General features: G+C 50.7%; 1 protein-coding gene across 5 annotated transcripts in view; it reads left to right on the top strand.

The window, feature by feature from the left end:
* HEATR5A (HEAT repeat containing 5A) overlaps positions 1 to 23,495 on the top strand; it is a 399,007-nt gene that overhangs the window by 208,997 nt on the left and 166,515 nt on the right. For all 5 annotated transcript variants that reach the window (XM_085627402.1, XM_085627405.1, XM_085627403.1 and 2 more), the window contains 2 exons: positions 6,580 to 6,718; positions 15,790 to 15,969. In XM_085627402.1, coding sequence (XP_085483528.1) covers positions 6,580 to 6,718; positions 15,790 to 15,969 — 319 coding nt within the window. The remainder of the gene's footprint in view (positions 1 to 6,579; positions 6,719 to 15,789; positions 15,970 to 23,495) is intronic.

The raw sequence follows: 23,495 nt of genomic DNA, 5'->3' as shown, positions 1-23,495 counted from the left end.
TACAGGAGGGTAAACTAATAACCAACATATCTATAAAATGTACCCTCTGTGGCTGATACAGCATCTCGTGCTATTAATACCAGTCTTTTACTACGCAGGCACGCTTGGCTCCGGATATCCGGATTCAAACAAGAGGTGCAATCCACTATTCTTAATCAGCCTTTCGACCAAGAGCATGTTTTTGGGCCTACAGGCGATACATCTTTAGAAAAGATGAAAAAAGATACTGAGACTGCCATGTCCTTGGGGACCTTGCTATTGTCTTTCCCTAGAGGCTCTTTTCGTCGCTCCTCTTACAGGGCTGGCTCCAAAACCACTGGCTCAGAACATCCCTCTTCATCATATAAAAGGCCCAATCAAGCTACCAACTCCAGAGGATATTTCCGAGGAGGATACAGGGGTAACAACAATAAGGGAATAGGCCACGGTAACACCACCCGCGGCTCCCCTACCACCGAGCAGTGACCTCCCTTCACTTCCCCCGATCATTCCACTCCTGTCGCGGGACGTCTCTCACAGTTCCTACCTGTCTGGAACTCCATCACAACAGACAAGTGGGTAGGACAAATTATATAGTATGGTTATTGCCTGCAACTCACCTCCACTCCCCCAAACATTCCTCCCAGACAACGTCCAATGTCCTCGGAACATCCGACTCTTCTAAAACAAGAGGTTCCCTCTCTATTTAAAAAAATGCATTAGAACCAGCCCCCTCGCCTCATCAAGGCACAGGGGTTTACTCCCTGTATTGTCTAATTCCAAAAAAGGACAGCTCTCTCAGGCCTATATTGGACCTCAGACCGTTAACCCTTTACATTCAGTCAGACCACTTCCACATGGTCACTCTCCAACAGGTGCTACCACTGCTTCAACAAGGCAACTTTCTCTCCATTCTAGATTTAAAGGATGCCTACTTTCATATTCCCTTTCACCCTGCTCACAGGAAATAAATCAGGTTTGTGGTAGACGGTCCACACTATCAGTTCAAAGTCCTCCCGTGCGGGTTGACCACAGCACCCAGAGTCTTCACAAAGTGCCTCGCAGTAGTAGCAGCTCACTTCCCAAGACAACATATTCACGTGTTCCCTTATCTGGATGACTTGCTCATAAAAGCCAAGTCACAGAACAGCTGTGTACAACACACACAAAACAATCCAGTTGCTTCACCAATTGGGATTCACGGTGAACCTCCCGAAGTCCCACCTCCAACCATCCAGCACACAACAATATCTAGGAGCTACAATAAACACTTCAAAAGCTCTAGTATACCCCAACCCAGTCAAAATATGCAACATACAAGCTCTAATACCGCAATTTCAGCCTCAACACTCATTACCAGTTCGAGTGTTCATGCAGTTAATCGGGATGATGGCCTCATGCATTCTCATCGTCCCTTATGCAAGACTCCAAATGTGTCCCTTACAGGAGTGTTTGGCACGTCAGTGGAACCAGGCTCAAGGTCAGCTAACAGATCTGGTGTTGGTGGACAGCCGCACACATCGTTCTCTGCAGTGGTGAAATACACAAAACCTTTCCAAAGGGCGGCCTTTCCTCGACCCGGTTCAACAGACGCATCGCTCACCGGCTGGGGAGCTCATCTTCAAAATCATACCATTCCGGGCATATGGACCACTCTGCAAAAGCAACTCCACATAAATTACCTGGAATTACTGAAAATGTTTCTGGCATTGAAATCCTTTCAACTCAATCTAGTAGGCAAAGCGGTCATGGTCCGTATAGACAACATGACAGCAATGTACTACATACAGAAACAAGGAGGGACACACCCTCTATAGGTTTCACACCTAGCTCAGAGCATATGAAGATAAACACAGCAGATCCACGAATGGGAACTTCATCCCCAGGTTCTTCTTCCATTCTTTCACGTGTGGGGCCACCCAGAAATAGATCTGTTTGCCACTCAGCAAAACGCAAAATGCCCAAGTTTCGCATCCAGGTATCCACACCGATTGTCCAAATTTGCTTACACTTTTCCGCCTCTCCCCCTCATTCCGTTACTGGTTCGAAAGCTCAAACAGCCGTCCCTCACAATGATCCTAGTTGCTCCAACATGGGCACGCTAACCATGGTTCACAACCGTCTTGGAACTATCCGTAGTTCCTCATCAAAAGCTGCACACCTCCCCCAAGTTCCTCACTCAGAACCATGGAGAGATAAGACACCCAGATCCCAATCAACTCAACCTTGCGATCTGGCTCCTGAAGTCTTAGAGTTTGGCTACCTCGATCTCCCACCTCACTGCATGAACGTCATCAAAGAGGCTAGATGTCCTACCACCAGAGCATGCTACACCGCAAAGTGGAAACGATTTGTAATTTACTGTACAAATAACAAAATCAATCCACTAGATGCTTCTATTCAAAACATCATCTGTTACCTTTTGCACCTAAAACAATCTTACCTAGCATATACATCCATAAGACTACATGTCGCTGCAATAGCAGCCTATCTCCAAAACGAACAACACTTGTCTTTGTTCAGAGTACCCGCTATCAAAGCATTTATGGAAGGACTTAAAAGAATAATTCCACCCAGAGCTCCCCCTTCTCTGGTATGGAGTTTAAATATTGTCCTTACCAGACTCATGGGTCCCCCATTTGAATCTCTGCACAAATGCGAATTACAGTTCCTCACTTCGAAAGTAGTCTTTCTGGTTGCGATCACGTCTCTTAGCAGAGTTAGTGAACTCCAGGCATGAACCATTTTTGCAAATGCATTACAACAAAGTGGCTCTTAGGATTAACCCACATTTTTTACCTACAGTCGTTTCTGCCTTCCACCTTAACCAGTCTGTTGAACTCCCAGTTTTTCTCCCTCGGGCGTTACTATACTACATAGAAGAAACTAAACCCTTGAGAAAGACTAAACAACTCTTTGTGGCTTTCTCCCCACCTCATAAGGGCAATCCCATTTCAAAAGCGGGGATTGTAATGTGGCTTGTTAAATGCATCCAAATATACTATTGTGAGGCCAAACGCACATTAACCATTCCCCTAGAGCTCATTGCACACGTAAACTAGGGGCTTCTATGGCATTCTTAGGGAACATTCCCCTAGATGACATCTGCAAAGCAGCAACTTGGTCTACACCGCACACTTTCACTAAACACGATTATGTAGATGTGCAAGCAAAACAACAAGCTAGTGTGGGCCAGGCTGTATTAAGAACACTTTTTCAGACCACTGCAACAGATACAAGTAGCAACTGCTAAAGAGGTAACTGCTGTAGAGTCTATGCACAAGTATATGATCTACAGCTGATATGCCTCAAACGGAAAATGCTACTTACCAGTATGCATCTGTTCTTGGCATGTAGAGCTGTAGATTCATATACGCCCACCCGCCTCCCCGGATACCTCTATCTGTTGCAGTATTATCTTACTTAGATACATCACACATGGGCATCTCTTTCTATTTCTTACTAAATCCATCATAACCCTTCATGGCGAAAACAATGTGGAGATGGAGTTGATGCCCATGCGCACTATCACCCTAAGGAGGAGTCACCTATCTTGTGACTACAAAGACTTCTTCGAAGACAAAAACAAAGTGTAAACATCCAAGCCCAACACCAGATGGCGATCTATGCACAAGTATACGATTCTGCAGCTCTGCATGCCAAGAACAGATGCATACTGGTAAGTAGCATTTTCCTTCTCATTCAAATGATAGATGCTTGTACTGTCCAAACAGTGAATTTTACAATCTGAAGCAATTCAGAGTATTTAAAGTTGCCGCAGCTTCCACATGGTCCCAGGTCAAAGACTGTAGGCCTCTTTGCATTGAGCCACCCTGCTACCAGGCCAGGGGGATCATGGTTGAAGTAGACCAGTCCTGGGCTCAGTGTCAGAATGGCCAAGGAGCACAGATACATTCTTCACTGCAGTCTAGCCCTGCACATCTATTAGTATTAGACACGCAGTGCCGTCCTGCAATAATATCCGCTGGTGATATTGGCAGAGCTGCGTTCACTCGTCTATCAGTGTTTGGTCCTCGAAGACCAATCCTTTCCGCTCACCTACCACCATGGGGTTAATTGCCAGTGTTTGACTTCCTGTTATGCATGCACTCCTTCAGCCTTTATCTTACAGCTCTACTGTTTTCATCTTCTCTATGCAGGACCTCTTGTTGGATAATTCAGTATTGGTAGGTCCTTGGAACTGCGAGCAGCTTGTGGTGTTTCTTCTGTAGCGCCTCTTCCATCCTGCTGTTACATTTACATTATAATCCCATTGCCATATCCTGCGTGCCGTGGCATGCGCGGGTCTGTGGTGCACTCGAATGGCACCTCCCATGCCTGCAAAGCCTTATCTTGACATGTCTGCGCTGATGGCTTCCTGCAGGACGCACGTGGCATCTTATCCTAGCATGCTGTGTATTGGAGACGTGCTGCTTATTTCTCTCAGAAATCTTGCTTGGGGCCTCTTGGCGATGTTGAGTTTTTGGCTCCATCTGGTTAGTTATTCTGTATTCGCTTTTCCTTTTCCTTCAGCTCCCACCACGCTTTAGCCGCCCGCTTTAATTCCAAATGGTGAATTCACCACAATCGAGCACTGGTGTTTTGCTGCTTATACTTCTACCCACCACAGGATTTGGAATGAGTTGTGAATTTCTGGCTTACAATACATCGTGTTTTCTTCCAGTCGAGGGCAGGGAGCAAGGGGGTGTTGTGCTTTGCTTCGCCACAGTAGCATGAGATGAGCTTCCTGTTGTCCATGTCAATGCATTATTGTAACCCCAGAGGGAGAGATACATTCCGCTTGTTCACTGCGGCTGGCTATGCAATTTCTGGAAACTTCTACATTGCTGCATCTTGCTGCCCCTAAAGTGTCTTTAGTAAATAAGTACAAGCGAACCCAAGAATGAGAATTGATTGAGGCCGAGGGTAGTAAGTATTTTCAGGAACAACGGTCCATCAGACAATTAATAGATACTAATGCTCTGGAGACCAGAATAATATCCAGGAGTAGTCAAAATGGATATGTAGTACACTTTCAATCAAACATCTATGTATGGAAGATCAACCCCCTGGGATAATCAATCTTCAACGGGTGTTAAAAACATGAAAACAAACGGGCACGAAACACTAAATGACCATCATTTATATCCACAATGGTGATTACTACTGGATAGTATTCTTGTCCCCTGAGCATTAGTATCTATTAATTGTCTTAGGGACTTGTTCCTGAAAATAGTAAATGTGTCCCTTGCACCTCATTTCAGAAGAACTCGTCCTAGCTGAGCCGTCCATGGTCTGTTTACCACCCATCAGTGCTGGCCAGATCACCTCTCTGCCCGTCTGTAGTTTAGGTTGCCCAGCCGTGGTTGTCAAGCACTTCGGAAGGTTCCTGCTAGTGTATGTGGACTGTGTTGAACTGCCCCCCTACCCTTCCTCTGCAAATATACACTATGTCTAGACTAGAGAGTGATCATCTCTCACATTCCCTGCAGTCTCCCCAACAGGAATGTCGCCCTATTACATGCCCATCCCTCTGCAGGTAATTCTAGTAATAATTCCCGTGGGAGCGGGTGCACCGTTATGCAGTTAAGCACTTTCAGATTAGTGAAGGCCCAGAGATGTTAAGCGGTCACATTCCAATGCAGGCTTTAATAGATTCTCAACCACCAAGTGTACATGTGAATCTGCTTACCAGGCAGTATGTGGCAGTTCAGGCTGGACTGTTCTATTTTGGCTTGTTCAAGATGGATTTGCATATGGCTGGTCCTGTCTAGCATGGCACAGTGGAAAACTAAATAAGAAACTAGAATGCGACACAATTGCATACCAGTGGCTGAAGTTAATTTAAGCGCTACACCAATCGCTTTCTTGTTTTTCTTGGTAAGATGTCCCAATTGTGACGATTCTGCTCAGACATGGTTCTTGTCAATGGACTCAAACTGGCACTTGCTGACGAGGCCTATAAATCCAATACCAGTCTGGGGTTTCTCTCGTCTGTAGAGGCCCTGGCCTGATAATTAAGGCTGGACTGTTCCTATTGAAGCAGAACCACATTGAATTTGCATATGGCTGTTTATAGTGGGGCTAATAGGCACAACAATGGACTGGAACACAGACCAGAATAATGACCAGTGACTGAGATTAATCGAGGATTCCACCCATCGCCTTTTTGTTTTTCACAGCCCAATTTACTAAACTTAAGCCACAGCTCCAGGTGCTCGAAGCATGGCCATTTCATTTCCTCCTTTCTTCACTGGCATCCCACATGGCATGGAATCCCAGAGCTTGTCAAATGCTTCTCCTCTTTTGACTTCTCCTAGTGGGTCACCTTCCCATAGCCCTCCAGATTGTGAGCAAATAACGTACCTCCTTGGGTGAAAGGTGACCTTGGCTGCCCTGGGGCGGGTCTTACGCCTTCAAGGGTCCCTCACACAGCCTTCTCAGAGATAATTCAGTGCACCTGGTTTTCCTCTCCCGTTGGGTTTACATTCTGTAGGCCAGTGCCATGTTCCCTGAGGGTCTTGTATTTGATAAGGCACTTGCTGTCTGTGGCCCCTTTTGACAAGCCACTGCCCTCACATGTTTTCCTTTTACCTGTAGGTGAACCTCTGCAGTTCCTACTTGCTGCTGAGACGGGCAGTGCTAGCTTGTCTGTGTCAGCTGGTTCAACGGGAAGCGGCAGAGGTGTCGGATCATGCGATTGCCTTGGCCAAGGATGGTGAAGACGATATTATCCTCGGTAAGGAAGTTGTTTGTGTGGCGAATCGTTGTGGCTGTTACTTATTACTCCTCAGACCTTTGCCTGGCAGTTGAGCCTAAACAGGGGAATGCGGCTGCTCTCTGGTGCTCTAAATGAGAGCCATGAGCTGGGCACCACCACTTTCTTTCCTGAGGGACCAAATGCAGGCCTTGTAAGAGTTTGACTAACACAGACGACTTAAGAGATTTCGACCAAATATTTCCTCTGCTGAAAGCAGCTAAAATTTCCAGGTTAAAGTCTGGGACAAAGTGAAGTACTGAGGAAATTGGCCTTTGAATTCCAGATTCCCCTGTAACCCCTCATTTCTTAGTGGGCCCTCAGGGTTGAACTCATAATGAGGCTGATGTTCAAACCTCCTGCAGCTGTTGGTATCCTTGGTATTGGTAAGACCATGGGTGGGTAAATATCAGAACATTTCCAGGGCCTTTTGTAAAGAGGGTTAGTTTTTTATTCAGACTTTATTATCCCCACCTCCCTCTTTAGCCCCTTCACTTTGTGGAACTCCCACTATTTCTTGCTCATTATTTGTTTGTTCTTCTCTAGCCCAGTGCTCAGGCTAGTCTCCGCAGGTTCAGCTGCAGTATGTGACTCCTTGCTCATGGTGAACATGTGACTGAGTGATATGTTCTTCTCTAGCCCAGTGCGCAGGCTAGTCTCCGCAGGTTCAGCTGCAGTATGTGACTCCTTGCTCATGGTGAACATGTGACTGAGTGATATGTTCTTCTCTAGCCCAGTGCGCAGGCTAGTCTCCGCAGGTTCAGCTGCAGTATGTGACTCCTTGCTCATGGTGAACATGTGACTGAGTGATATGTTCTTCTCTAGCCCAGTGCTCAGGCTAGTCTCCGCAGGTTCAGCTGCAGTATGTGACTCCTTGCTCATGGTGAACATGTGACTGAGTGATATGTTCTTCTCTAGCCCAGTGCTCAGGCTAGTCTCCGCAGGTCCAGCTGCAGAATGTGGCTCCTTGCTCATGGTGAACATGTGACTGAGTGATCTGAAAGAAACACGTTAGTTAGATTCCTAACCTTAGAATATCCCCAGGCGTCAGACTGGATCCGGAAGATTTTTCGTCAGCAATACCCCTTGCGCGTTGCTAGGCGTCGTCTGCGGCTCCGCGTCCGTCGTCGGCGTCGTGCGCCGGGATGACGTCGTCGGAGTACTTAGACGCCGCCCTCGCGCGCTGACGTCAGTTCTTCTTTTTTCCGAGCCAGTAAGCGCAGATCCGGGAGAGCTACCTCTTTTAGTGTTTTTTGACTAAATCTTTTTTGATCATTTTTGATCCTTGTCTGTCGACATCTGGTGCCGGTAGGATGCCTGGGTTCAAGGCTTGCGAGGATTGCCATCGACTGATGTCGGTGACCGATCACCACCGCCGGTGCCTTTACTGTTTAGGCCCCGACCACGACGCGGAGTCGTGCTCCGATTGCCAGGCCCTGACTTCGAAGGCTAGGCGGGAGCTGTCCCGCAAGCTTCTCGAGCTTCGCCACTCGGCACCGCGTCGTGCGCGATCCCGGTCCAGGAGGAGGTCCAAGGATCGCTCGCGGAGCCCTAGCCGACGCCACCACCGATCGTCCGGCTCCAAGTCGTCGGGTAAGTCCAAACATTCTAAGAAGTCCAAGAGGCGACATCGCTCTTCGGACTCCCCTCGACGGTCGCGCGACTCGGCCGAGGGTCAGGGTGGTTCCACCCCCGCGGCTCCAGCGGAGCCGCAGGCGCCGCGTTCGTCCCCACACCCTCCGGTCCCTGGGACTAACGCGACGTCGGCGGAGATCAGTGCCTACCTCTCGGCCATGAGGAGACTGGCACCGCCGTCGACGCCCGCTGGCGCGCCTTCGGGCCCCGCGGACTCGACTGGGCGACCTTGCCTGCCGGCGGCTCCGGCCCCGGCGGCGTCGACGACTCCGGTCTCGACGCCGCAGGTCCCCGCGGGGCCCATGCCTGGGCCCCCGTCGACGCCGGTTAACCTAATCACTCCTCCACCGGCGCCGGCGAATGAACCGCCGACGCCTTCGCCTCCGGCGCCGCCGACTCCTTCGGCGCCGACTCCGGACGGCGTCCAACCCCAGTTTAGCCCTATTCCGGACCCGACGCCGCAACGGCGTCGACCGACGCCGCGGCCGGCGCCGCTTGAGACCTATCATCTCTACAGTCCGGCTCCGATCATTCCTCCTGTCTATCAGGAATCGGAAGACGGGGGCGACTGGGAGGGGTTCGAGGACCCTATGGCTGTTCAGTCACAGCTTTCACAGGACTGGGCAGATGAACTGGGGGAGGCCAGTGGGCTGGACACCTCGCCGGACACTGGATTCACTTCTCCTCCGACTGTGGCTTCGGAGGAGGGTGCAGCATTTTCTGTGGTGCTGCGCAAGGCGGCCACAGCCCTTGGGCTCGAGCTGCCTGCCGTGGCTGTGAGGACTAACATCCTCACTGAGGTGCTTCAATCCGCAGCAAGCTCCACTGAGCCTCTGCTGCCGTTCAATGAGGCCCTCACTGACGTTCTGCAGGGCACCTGGTCCAAGCCCTCCACAGTTCCTCCTGTGGATAGGAACGTCGCCAGGCGCCACCGCCCTGCTCCGGGCGACCCCAGTTTCCTGTCCCAACACCCCACCCCCGAGAGTATGGTTATCCAGGCCTCTACCTCCCAATCCTCCTTCCCGACCTCTCCGCCGGACCGGGATTCCAAGAGACTCGAGCAGTTTGGCAAGAAACTGTTCTCGTCCCTTAGTTTGGGCCTGCGGTCTTTGAACACCGCCTGTCTCTTGGACCGTTATTCCCATTCTCTGTGGGATACGGTGGAGGACGTGCTGCCCCTGTGTCCGGAGGAGGCCCGGACGCGCCTTACCCAGGCTTTGGCCGATGGGAGGGATGCAGCACGGCACGCCATACGCTGTGGGCTTGACACCACGGACTCGCTGGGTCGGGCGATTTCCACCACGGTGGCGCTCCGCCGCCACGCCTGGATGCGGTCCACGTCATTTTCCGGGGATGTCCAGTCCACCCTCATGGACATGCCCTTTGATGGCACTCGCCTGTTTGGTGAGAAGGCGGACAGTGCGCTGAACCGCTTCAAGGACTCCCGGGCTACGGCCAAGTCCTTGGGCCTCTCGGCTCCGCGGGCGCACACCTCCGCTTTTCGCCCCTTTCGTGGCCAAGGAAGGGGCGCCTCCTCGCGTCCGCAAAGCCACCAGCCGCAGAACCAACCTGCGCGCGGTCGCGGACGTGGTTTCCGCCGTGGCGGAAATGGAGGAAGACGTGGTCAGCCCACCTCCACCCCGGCAGCATCCGCCTCAAAGCCCTCCTAGTCCGAGCTTTCAGGCCCATTCCACGCCAGTGGGCGGCAGAGTTCGCCATCACCTGCTCCACTGGCGGTCCAAAACATCGGACAGGTGGGTGCTGCAAATCGTCCGAAGGGGCTACTCCCTCCCCTTCGAGACGACCCCTCCAGCCATGCCACCGCAGCACCACCGTATCTCGGGGGATCATTTGAATCTTCTCCGCGAGGAAGTTTCGGCCCTCTTGGCCAAGGGGGCCATCGAGCGCGTTCCGAGTCCAGAAGTAGGTCGTGGTTGTTATTCCCACTACTTTCTGGTTCCCAAGAAGGGCAAAGGGGGCCTACGCCCTATCTTGGACCTCCGGAACGTCAATGCCTTCCTCCGAAAGGAAAGGTTCAAGATGCTCACGTTTGCTCAGGTTCTAGCTGCCCTAGACCCCGGAGACTGGATGGTAGCGTTGGACTTGCAGGACGCATATTTCCATATCCCTGTCCTGCCGGCCCACCGGCGTTACCTGCGGTTCACGGTGGGCCCAGAGCACTTTCAGTTTACCGTGCTCCCCTTCGGCCTCACCAGTGCCCCTCGGGTGTTCACGAAAGTGATGGCGGTGGTCGCAGCTCATCTGCGCAGATCAGGGGTTCCAGTCTTCCCCTATCTCGACGACTGGTTGTTGAAGGCGGGCTCGCCCCAGGCAGTCGTCTCCCACCTCCAGACTACGGCGGATCTCCTGCATTTGCTGGGGTTTTCCATCAACGTGCCGAAGTCACACCTGAGTCCCTCTCAGAAGCTCCTCTTCATCGGAGCGGTTCTCGATTCGGCGCAGTTCCGGGTCCATCCACCGGAACAGCGGGTCCGGGATATACAGGCCCTGATTCCCATCTTTCGGCCTCTGTCCCGGGTTTCGGTCAGGCTAGTGTTGCGGCTTCTGGGGCTGATGGCCTCCTGCATCCTACTAGTGCATCACGCCAGGCGGCGCATGCGGGCTCTGCAGTGGGACCTGAAGTTTCAGTGGGCCCAGCATCACGGCAACCTGTCCGACCATGTCTTGATCTCGGAGGGCACTGCACAACAGTTGCAGTGGTGGCTCACGGACCGCGAGTGGGTCAAGGGCAAGAGCCTCTCCCTTCCCCAACCGGAGCATGTCGTAGTGACGGATGCGTCCCTCCTGGGATGGGGTGGCCATATGGGAGAGGTGGAGATCAGAGGCCTCTGGTCTCCGGCGGAGTCTCGTCTACACATCAACCTGTTGGAGTTGAGAGCGATCCGGCTTGCACTGAAAGCCTTCCTTCCCTCTGTCAGGGGAAGTGTCGTGCAGGTGTTCACGGACAACACCACCGCCATGTGGTATTGCAACAAACAGGGCGGGGTGGGGTCGTGGACCCTTTGTCAAGAGGCTCTGCGCCTCTGGACATGGCTGGAACACCAGGGCGTCACCCTAGTGGTTCAACATCTGGCGGGCTCTCTGAACGCCAGAGCAGACGAACTCAGCCGCCGGTGCATGATGGATCACGAATGGCGTCTGAACTCCGAAGTGGCGCAAGGTCTCTTTCAGCAGTGGGGAGAGCCTTGGTTAGATCTATTCGCCACCGAAGAGAACGCGCAATGTCAGCAGTTCTGCGCGTTGGAATTTCCAAGGCGGCACTCGCTCGGCGACGCTTTTCGTCACGAGTGGAGTTGCAGTCTGTTGTACGCCTTTCCGCCTATACCACTTCTGCCCAGAGTGCTGAAGAAGATCAGGTACGACCGGGCCCAAGTCATCTTGGTGGCTCCGGATTGGGCACGAAGATACTGGTATGCCGAGCTACTCAGTATGTTGACCGATCCTCCGATACGTCTGCCCCTTCGGGAGGACCTTCTGTCGCAGCAGCAGGGGACGGTCCTCCACCCGAACCTGTCCAGCCTCCACCTCCATGCGTGGAGATTGAGCGGCGGCAGTTGATGCCATTTGACTTGCCTCCTGAAGTCTGTGATATCATTCTGGCAGCCAGGCGTCCCTCCACAAAGTCGGTATACGCCTGCCGGTGGAACAAATTTGTGGCATGGTGCACAGCAAAGGCTGTGGATCCCCTTTCTGCCCCTCTTTCTGAGGTTCTCCTCTTCCTTCTTTCTCTGGCCCGGCAGGGCTCTGCCCTGGGCACCCTGAAAGGTTATCTTGCTGCCATCTCCGCCTTCTTGCGGCTTCCTGATCAGCCTTCTCTTTTCAAGTCCCCTGTGGTTACACGCTTTCTCAAAGGCATTACACACACGTTCCCTCCGGTCCCTTTTGTAATGCCTCAGTGGGACTTAAATCTGGTCTTGACATTCTTGATGTGCGCTCCCTTCGAGCCTCTTCACAATTGTCCCCTTCGTCTTCTGACTCTTAAGACTGCTTTTCTGGTAGCCATCACCTCGGCTAGACGGGTGAGTGAGCTCCAGGCTTTATCTTCAAAGCCTCCTTTTCTGTCTGTTCATCCGGACAAGGTTGTCCTTCGGCCTCGTCCCTCCTTTCTTCCTAAAGTGGTGACTCGATTTCACCTTGGGCAGTCTGTCACCTTGCCCACCTTCTTTCCGCCTCCGCATCCTTCCAAAGAGGAAGAGAGGCTCCACCGTCTGGACCCAAAACGTGCGCTCTCCTTTTATCTAGACCGCACAAAACAGTTCCGGGTGGACGACCAGCTTTTTGTTGGGTACGTGGGCGCTAAGAAGGGGAAAGCTGTGCACAAACGGACCATCTCTCGGTGGGTCGTTTTGTGTATAAAAATTTGCTATTCCTTGGCTAAAAAGGACCCTCCTGCTGGGCTGAGCGCCCATTCTACTCGGGCCACGGCGGCTACTACTGCCTTGGGACGGGGAGTCCCTTTGCAGGACATCTGTCAGGCGGCGACGTGGGCTTCGCTACACACGTTTGCCAGACATTATTGCCTTGACAGCCAAGTCCGGAGGGATGGCTTCTTTGGCCGTTCTGTCCTCCAGGACTTTCTGGTGTGATCTTGGTTCGCAGACCCACCACCGGGGATGGTATTGCTTGGGTATCTATTCTAAGGTGAGGAATCTAACTAACGTGTTTCTTTCAGATGAACAAGTTACTTACCTTCGGTAACGATGTATCTGTAAGAAACATTAGTTAGTTAGATTCCTCACCGACCCACCCATCCTCCCCGTTCTGCGAACTGACATCTAGGGTTAAGGTTGTCCTTTCAGGCCCCTAGATTTTATTTTTGGCACCAGTGTCGGTCTTTGCATGGCTCTGCGTTCCTGGCGCGGAAGGCTATGTACAAGAACTGACGTCAGCGCGCGAGGGCGGCGTCTAAGTACTCCGACGACGTCATCCCGGCGCACGACGCCGACGACGGACGCGGAGCCGCAGACGACGCCTAGCGACGCGCAAGGGGTATTGCTGACGAAAAATCTTCCGGATCCAGTCTGACGCCTGGGGATATTCTAAGGTGAGGAATCTAACTAACTAATGTTTCTTACAGATACATCGTTACCGAAGGTAAGTAACTTGTTCATATGTTCTTCTCTAGCCCAGTGCTCAGGCTAGTCTCCGCAGGTCCAGCTGCAGAATGTGGCTCCTTGCTCATGGTGAACATGTGACTGAGTGATATGTTCTTCTCTAGCCCAGTGCACAGGCTAGTCTCCGCAGGTCCAGCTGCAGAATGTGACTCCTTGTTCATGGTGAACATGTGAGTGAGTGATATGTTCTTCTCTAGCCCAGTGCGCAGGCTAGTCTCCGCAGGTTCAGCTGCAGTATGCGACTCCTTGCTCATGGTGAACATGTGACTGAGTGATATGTTCTTCTCTAGCCCAGTGCACAGGCTAGTCTCCGCAGGTTCAGCTGCAGTATGTGACTCCTTGCTCATGGTGAACATGTGACTGAGTGATCTGTTCTTCTCTAGCCCAGTGCGCAGGCTAGTCTCCGCAGGTTCAGCTGCAGTATGCGACTCCTTGCTCATGGTGAACATGTGACTGAGTGATCTGTTCTTCTCTAGCCCAGTGCTCAGGCTAGTCTCCGCAGGTTCAGCTGCAGTATGTGACTCCTTGCTCATGGTGAACATGTGACTGAGTGATATGTTCTTCTCTAGCCCAGTGCGCAGGCTAGTCTCCGCAGGTTCAGCTGCAGTATGCGACTCCTTGCTCATGGTGAACATGTGACTGAGTGATCTGTTCTTCTCTAGCCCAGTGCGCAGGCTAGTCTCCGCAGGTTCAGCTGCAGTATGTGACTCCTTGCTCATGGTGAACATGTGACTGAGTGATATGTTTTTCTCTAGCCCAGTGCTCAGGCTAGTCTCCGCAGGTTCAGCTGCCGTATGTGACTCCTTGTTCATGGTGAACATGTGACTGAGTGATATGTTCTTCTCTAGCCCAGTGCACAGGCTAGTCTCCGCAGACGCAGCTGCAGTATGTGACTCCTTGCTCATGGTGAACATGTGACTGAGTGATATGTTCTTCTCTAGCCCAGTGCACAGGCTAGTCTCTGCAGGTTCAGCTGCAGTATGTGACTCCTTGCTCATGGTGAACATGTGACTGAGTGATCTGTTTTTCTCTAGCCCAGTGCACAGGCTAGTCTCCGCAGGTTCAGCTGCAGTATGTGACTCCTTGCTCATGGTAAACATGTGACTGAGTGATATGTTCTTCTCTAGTCCAGTGCGCAGGTTCAGCTGCAGTATGCGACTCGTTGCTCATGGTGAACATGTGACTGAGTGATATGTTCTTCTCTAGTCCAGTGCGCAGGTCCAGCTGCAGTATGGGACTCCTTGCTCATGGTGAACATGTGACTGAGTGATGTGTTCTTCTCTAGTCCAGTGCTCAGGCTAGTCTCCGCAGGTTCAGCTGCAGTATGTGACTCCTTGCTCATGGTGAACATGTGACTGAGTGATATGTTCTTCTCTAGCCCAGTGCGCGGGCTACTCTCCGCAGGTTCAGCTGCAGTATGTGACTCCTTGCTCATGGTGAACATGTGACTGAGTGATATGTTCTTCTCTAGCCCAGTGCACAGGCTAGTCTCCGCAGGTCCAGCTGCAGTATGTGACTCCTCGTTCATGCTGAACATGTGACTGAGTGATATGTTCTTCTCTAGCCCAGTGCGCAGGCTAGTCTCCGCAGGTTCAGCTGCAGTATGTGACTCCTTGCTCATGGTGAACATGTGACTGAGTGATATGTTTTTCTCTAGCCCAGTGCTCAGGCTAGTCTCCGCAGGTTCAGCTGCAGTATGTGACTCCTTGCTCATGGTGAACATGTGACTGAGTGATATGTTCTTCTCTAGCCCAGTGCTCAGGCTAGTCTCCGCAGGTTCAGCTGCAGTATGTGGCTCCTTGCTCATGGTGAACATGTGACTGAGTGAAATGTTCTTTTCTGGCTTTTGATGCTCGGAGTCTTTGATTTTCTGTCTTTGCAGCTGTATATTTATTGTTGCACACACCCTTTCCTACAATGTTTCACCACACCATTAAACGTTTTTTCTCATTCTGCCCTACTACCTTTTACCTTCTTTGTGGCATGACAAATGCACATAATAATTTTTTTCAGACTAGTACAGTGGGAATGATTGACTACGACACAAAGAGCATTTGTGCGTGTGCAATGTTTTATACCCATCTTATTACCTTTCTTACATTTGCACTTCTGGAATGCCTGGGATCACTTCCTGTTTAGTACTTTGCAGCATGTCTACATTTAGAACTGATTTACTTACTGTGTTGTTCCCTTTGGTATGTCTGCATTTAATCTCTCACATGCATCGAAAATGTTCGTGTCCCTATAGGCCCAAGTAAATGTCTTGTCGCTCCCTCTCTGCAGAGGTGAACCTCCGGGAAATTGGCCTGGAGGGTGCACTGCTAATCCTGCTGGATGGAGAGTCTGACCCTAGACTGCGGCAGGACATCAAGGAGACACTGTGCCACATGCTGACTTCAATAGGCTTGCAGAAACTCCCATTCTGGCTCAAGCTTTGCAAAGATGTGCTTTCTGCCTCGGCAGGTGGGTGCGGCAGCTATGTGTGGGCAAAGAGTCTGTGTGGGCTTCAGTCAAGAATGTTGGTGTGACTGAGAGGAATCTGGGAATGGGCTTCAGTAATGTGTGGTAATGTTTATTGGTGTGGTTGGTGCATCTGAGCATGGTTGTTTTATTAGTCTTGGTGGTGAGTTTACAGTGCATGTTGGTTTTGGTGGCACATACCGTAGTGCTGTGGTTGGTATGCTAATGTGTGTTGGTGGTACATTTGAGTTTTATAGGGTCATATCAATTGTGTTACTAGCTGATGGTAGCATATACCAATCTGTGCTGTATGTACACAGGGCTGGTTTGTGTCAGATGGTTGATGTGTGGTCAGTGCATGTGGGAATATGAAATTGTGGTTTGGGGCTTTTATTGCTTACCCTTTTCCTCGCTCAAATTTAAATATGAATGAGACTCAGCAGTGCAAATCATGTCTCCTAGGGAAGAGCGGTTTGTTTATTGAATTTAAAAAACCCTAGTTTTAATCCTTTTGATGGGAGGGGCGCACTGTTCAGATATCAGCCCTGCGAGCCACAGAGTGGTGTTCACTTGTACTGTATTTTTGTTTCTAAAGTCATATACTGCCAAACAGATTGACAAGATTGCATTCATCTTTGGCCAGTAGGTCCCACTATACAGCACCGAGCAGAGCTGATGCTGCCTGTATACAGGCGGCCTGTTGAGGTCCCTGTCAGCTGCACCACCGTCCACAAAAGCCTCCTTATTGACACCAGTAACCTGGTCGACGAGGCAACAACACCATCAGGGATGTCAATTTCATTATCAACAAAAACTCTGCCGGCTTTTAACTGTGCCCAGGTTTACCGCTGACGTACCGTCGTCTGTATTGCTTTCTCAGATGTCACCAAGCACAGTGTCTCCAAGACTACCTGCACGCATCATTGATTTCAAACCTGTTGATGGGGAAGGGTGGTCCTGTCTGACGAGCATACAGTGCGATTCTTTGAGTGTCCAATGCCAAGATGATGACAGCACACCGATAGACACCTGTTCATCCATCCCTTACCAAGGGAAAACTACTGTTGCAGAAACGGATACCACCCTCTGCATTATCATAGATCTTCTGCCCTCCTACTATGAAAAAAAATCATTATCCACCTGTGATGCAGGCATCCCTAAATTTGCTAAAAGATCTTGAATTCACGATGGCTGATAATTATATCAGGTTTACTAGTGTTCCGCAACCCTAGATGCCACTACAACAGCACCGACACCAATTCAGCCGAATTTACAAGAGCCAGTGCAAACATCTCGGCCACATCAAACACTCGAGCCACTGCTTGCTTCCCCAACAATCTACACCACACCAGCTCTACCACCACCTCAGGAAGGTGAAGAGTCCGCAGGGGATTATGATGCGGAAGGTGACAAGCAGGTCTTTGACACAACTCCATTTTCAGAGCTTCAAGAGTGGGATGAGTGTATAGCAGATCCTCTGGAAGACATTGAACCACCACCAGTGGAATCCTCATCTGATGATCTTGCGAAATTCCACGCTCTGATTGAAGGAGCTTCCAAGAGAGTTGTTCTTCCCTTGTAATTTTCAATTTGCCTCGTATCTGCACCGCGTCTCTGAAAAATGTTTCCCTCCGCTTGCTGCGCTCCTTTGAAGCCAGGGTCCAGTCTTCCCGTATCTGGATCATTGGCTCATAAATGTGCACACATGTTCCAGAGACAGCAGCTTCCACCCCTGTTTGTCTTCATCTGATTCACAAATTCAGCATGACTTGAATACTACAAAATTTACACTAACTCGAACTACCAGGATTCCGTTGTTCTGGTCCATACTACATTCGAGAAGAAAAGGGATTTCCATCAGAAGACCCACATACACCATCTCCAAAGCGATTCCACTTTTTTCTGGTACTCCGGGAAAACAACCAAAAGTATCTTTTTGGGATGATGCCCTTGTGCATACCATTGACACCCAACTGCTGTCTTCATATGAAAACTCGGCGAAAAGAATGCAGTTTCAGGCGCAAGTACTGATAACGGATCAAATGAACCACCCCTGGTATGTTAGACCGACAGAAACAATACGAATGCAGCTTTATCCTTCATACCCCAGGCATTCAGTTATATGACGACTATGGCGGCCTCTCAAGAAAACTGGGTGCACATCTGAGAGAATGTTCTGCAAGCGAATAATGGACATAAGCGGACATAATTTCATATCATGGTATTAGAACCAAACGCCATCTGCAGGGGCCTGACTGCCTTTGTCCCCGAAATACATCAGTCATCGGTGTTCTTAGGAACAGACCAGCAAGAAAGGGCTTGATACCTTTACCAGATCGACAGGGGAATGTCATAACTCATAGGTGGTAGCTGAATCAACACATACTGCACAAAACATTCCATCTGTGGGTAAACCCGAACTCGATCAGTTTGTAACCAGGAATAACAAACAATTGTGGTTCTTTGCCGCCAGATTCTGGAAACGGCACAAATGGAGATACACTTCCAATGACCTTGAGTGCAACATTTGCCTTTTCTGCCACGTCCCCTCGTTCCGAGGACAATATCCAATATCAAGAGAGAAGCCTATTGTATAATCCTGATAGCGCCATTGTGGCCGAGATAGCTCTGACACAGACCTTTTGTAAATGTTTATCACCTTCCATTCCTTTGGTTAGAATTCTACATCTGCTGTTCCACCACAGCAGCCAAATTCTACATCTGGAACTTCACGGCTTTGCTCCTGAGCATGAGAATGCCAGCCTAGACATCCCCAATGAAAGCAGAAAAACAGTTGGCAGACAAGGGTGTAGTTGACCAACAGAATTTGTAAGGCTAAATGCAAACCTTTTATTTCCTGCTGTGAGTCAAAAAGCGTACATCTGCTTCACACCCAACCTCAACAATTGCTTCCATAACTCATACATCCTAGTGCACGCAGGACTCCAATGTACCCATGTTAATGGATACCTTGCGGCAATTTCCAAATGCCGCTGTTTAATTTCTACACCATCACTCGTGTCTACGAGGCTAATTAAGGAATTTTGGAAGAGCCTCTTCAGTGCTTTCTCCTGTTCAATCGGAGCTAAGCACAGTATTGTCGCAGTTTATGAACAAACATTTCTTAATGATGCATAAATCATATTTGAAATATGTTTCATGGAAGTCTAGGCTTAATGTTTGCCAGAAGGATTAGCAAACTGCAAGCGCTCACTATAAAGGAATGATATTTGAAGTCCCCAAAAGAAAAGTAATGTTAAAGGCATGTGTGGCTATAGATGCACATGCTGTGCATAATCCTGGCATCTAGTGTTGGGTCTGAATGTGTGAATGTTGTTTTTCTTAGAAGAAAGTCTTTCGAGTCGGGAGATATTTTGAATCTTTCTCTTGCTGGTAATGCACATGTTCTTCGACTCTATTGTTGGATCGTTTAGCCGCACGGCAGGTATGGAATGTTAAGCACAGTGTTGTATAAAGCGTTGTACATGCAAAGAAAGGCTCCGTCTCTTGCTGGTAAAGGGCATGTTCATCAACTCCATTGCTATCAACCGTGTTCCATTTCCCTTCCGTTTTGATTAGACGACTCCTGAAATGACCAAGTGGCGTATTTCGACTTCTGGCCCACTGGGGGTCCCTTGCCCTTTGGGGCCTTCTTTGATCCGGCATGTTCGAGGCATGTGGGCTGCTGAATTCATATCTGTGCATAGATCGCCGCCTAGTGTTGGGTCCGGATATTTGCACGTTGTTGTCCTGGAAGAGTCTTCGAAGTATCACGAGATAGGTGACTCCTCCCCTGGACCACAGTGCGCATGGGCATCCTCTCCATCCTTAGATTGTTTTTTTCCGCCATTGGGTTCGGATGTGCTTATCTTAGCTCAAGTTAGGAAAATTCAGTTCAAGGCCAAAAGGCCTTTAGTTATCGTCGGTACTGTTCCCGTTCGGTATCGACTAGTTTCTTTAGTGCTTTAGAACCTTCTTCCAGCTTTTCGGATCCGTTTGGTCCGAACATCTAACTTCCATCGACGATGGAATCGAGGACCCCATTCAAACGGTGTCCTTTATGCCACGCGAAATACCCACACATCGACGTCCACCCGGTATGCAACAAATGTCTCTCACCGGATCACGATGAGTCGAAATGTATGGCCTGTGCCCGATTCCGATCGAAGAAGATTCTCCGGAATCGACGGGCGGCGAGATTGGAGGCGCAGCAATCGGCGCCTGCCCCGGCCAACATCTTTAGCACCGAAGACGAGGACGCCGAGAGCGTGGAAGAAGCAGACTCCAGCCCCGCTTCCGAACACGATTCCCGATCGGAAGACGACGATGAGGTGCTTTTTCAATGGGAAGAAGTCATCGACGAGGTAGGAGACTACGATGAGGCCTTTGGGGCCGAAGAAGATAGCTCTAGCGAGGAGCTAGGCCCACCCGTCGATACGGAGGCCGACAAAATGCGTCATCATGAGGCTCAGGTCGAGGGATCGCCTTCGGGCCTTACCCGAGATCAATCTCAAAGTTCTTCGGCCCCGCCTTCAGGCCCGGCCTCGAACATCCCGCAAGAGCCATTATTAACGAAAACGACTGGATTCCCTTCAGCGAAACCGAAACCAATCGTCACACCAGTTCCATCGAAACCAAAAGTGAAACTGGTTGTAATCGGCTCGAAGGCCTCGAAGCCCTCCACTCCTTCGACGGCAGCAAAGGCCATCGGCCCCGAACGCAGTAAAAGGGATTTCGGCGCCGAGCTCACCGCAGCGGATATCGGTGCCGACCCCAAGAAAAAGGCCCCCGGTCCCCACAAGGCGCCTCGGCCTCTGGCACCGAAGCCGTCGGCCACGACCACCAAAGTCAAAGTGGCCACCCCATCTGCGTCGACGTCGAAGACAGCGGCGCCCGCCAAGTCGTCGACTCCAACGACCGTCGATACCTCTCTTCGGATCGATGACCCCATGGCTCCAAAGCAGTCGATGCCTACCTCAAAGGTGCCGACCGGTTCCAAAGATCCTTCTGCGTTCTCCGTGCAACAGGTCGCGGCATCGTTGCAACGCATCAGGGAACGGGCAGCCCTCCGCTCTACGTCGGGCCCCGACACCCACAAGGCTCCGAAAGCACCCTCGGCGCTGACCACCATCACGTTTGGCTTGCCGCCGTCCACGGCGCCGAAGATGTTCGAGATCCGGACACGTGTCCGCCAGACACAGTCCCCATCCACTGGACACACAGATCTTGAGCCTTCACAGCCACAATTCATCGACGCCAACACTGGTAGACTGATGCTCCGCAAGCGGAAAATCACGCCAGAGAGGGGATTGGACTCCTACAGAATCCCTCTCAAGCACAAATTGCCAGCAGGGTCGGAGCCAGTGCTTCATGAACGCTTTCAACCCTCCCATCAGGATCCCCAGTCCTTTTCTCCTACGCCTTCAGAGACAGACGCAATAGAGGACTATGTGGGGGATGATACCACCTACCCTGGGGATGTCAATCCTGATGAGCACCTGCAAGACCCAGATCAGGCATCGGATGACCCTACAGACCAGGGTACCGCACCAGATACCCATGACATGCAGCTTTACAGCACAAAGACATCTCCCATCTGCTGCCTTCAATGCCCTCATAGAACGGGCTGCTGCCAATCATGGAGTAGAACTCCATTCTGACACTGTCGAAGAAGACTTCTTGGTGGACACTTTCGCCTCTTCCGAAAGAACTGTCAAAACTCTGCCCATGTTGAAAGGAGTTCTCAAACCTGCAAAAGACATTTTTAAGGAAACAACCAGGGCACGGGTGCTAAACCCCAGGATTGAAAAAAAATACAAGCCTGCACCCGGAGACCCTATGTACATTAGGGGTCAGTTACCTTTGGACTCCATGGTGGTTGCTAATGCTCGCAAAAGAGCCCATTCGCAGACAACAGGTGATGCTCCTCCCCCAGACAAGGAGTCCAAAGTGCTGGAGACATCAGGCAAAAGGATTGCAGCGCAAGCAGCAAACATCTGGCGCATTGCCAACACACAGGCACTCCTGGCCCGTTATGATCGGTCCCACTAGGACACACTAGAATCACTACTCCAACATTTGCCAGATGAATATAAAGAGGCAGCAGAGCTCCTCATCAGAGAGGGACAACTCCTTACCAATGCATCCATCAAGTGCGCTATGGATGCTGCCGACACAGCGGCGAGGTCAATCAACACAAGCGTCATGTTGAGACGACACGCATGGTTGAGAATCTCAGGCTTCAAGCCGGAGATTCAGAACAACATCTTAAATCAACCAGTCAACCCGGACTACTTATTCGGCCCTGAAGTTGACACTACCCTCGAGAAAATTAAGAAAGACACTGACACTGCGAAATCAATGGGGGCTCTGCAGACGCAGCAGTTTCGTAGTGGCTCCTTTCGTCGCCCCGAGAATAGAGGAGCAGCTAGAGGACAGGGGTCACAGCAGCAATACACTAAAGGGGGCACACATAGTACCTACGATAAAACCGACAGAGGTGGATATCGTGGCTCCAGCACCAAGGGCAGAGGACGTGGTTACGGCAACACCAGGTCCTCCCCCAAAAACAAACAGTGACGCCCTCTCCCTTCCCCCCCAACCACATAACACCTGTCGGGGGGAGACTCCAGCGGTTCCTGTCCGCGTGGAAAACCACCACAGACAGGTGGGTCAGGGGCATTATCCAGCACGGTTACTGTCTCGAATTAACGTCCACTCCACCCAACATACCGCCAAAGCACCGTCCTATGTCCGTAGAGCACTTGGCATTATTGCAGCAGGAAGTGCTAAGTATGCTGCAAAAAGGTGCAATAGAGGTCGTGCCCATCGACCAGCAGGGGACAGGGGTGTACTCTCTGTACTTCTTAATCCCAAAAAAGGACGGGTCGCTCAGACCTATACTAGACCTGAGACCCCTCAACCAATACATTCTCTCAGAGCATTTCCATATGCTCACCCTACAGCAGGTTCTCCCGCTACTCAGTCAGGTAGACTTCCTAGCCACACTGGACCTCAAAGATGCGTATTTCCACATACCCATACACCCATCACACAGAAAATATCTCAGGTTCACTATTCAGGGACATCACTATCAATTCAAAGTTCTCCCCTTCTGAGTAACAACAGCACCCAGGGTTTTCACCAAGTGCCTAGCTACGGTGGCTGCACATCTACGGAGACAACACATTTATGTCTACCCTTACCTGGACGACTGGCTTGTTCAGGCAAAGTCAGCCCAGCAATGTGCCAGCCACATGTCCCTCACCATTCACCTTCTTCACAGTCTGGGATTCTCACTAAATTACCCAAAATCACATCTCCAACCCGCACACGTACAACAGTACCTGGGCGCGACCATAAACACTCTGGCAGCCACAGCTCAGCCAAATTTAGTGAGGATCAACAGCATGCAACTGCTGATCACAAAGTTCAAACGTCAACACTCCCTTCCTGCGCGAGTGTTCATGCAGTTGTTAGGCATGATGGCCTCCTGCATTTTCATAGTCCCGCACGCGAGACTACATATG

This window comes from Triturus cristatus, chromosome 9, assembly GCF_964204655.1.
Source record: "Triturus cristatus chromosome 9, aTriCri1.1, whole genome shotgun sequence".
Lineage (NCBI taxonomy): Eukaryota > Metazoa > Chordata > Amphibia > Caudata > Salamandridae > Triturus > Triturus cristatus.
This window is presented reverse-complemented; position numbering and strand designations above follow the sequence as displayed.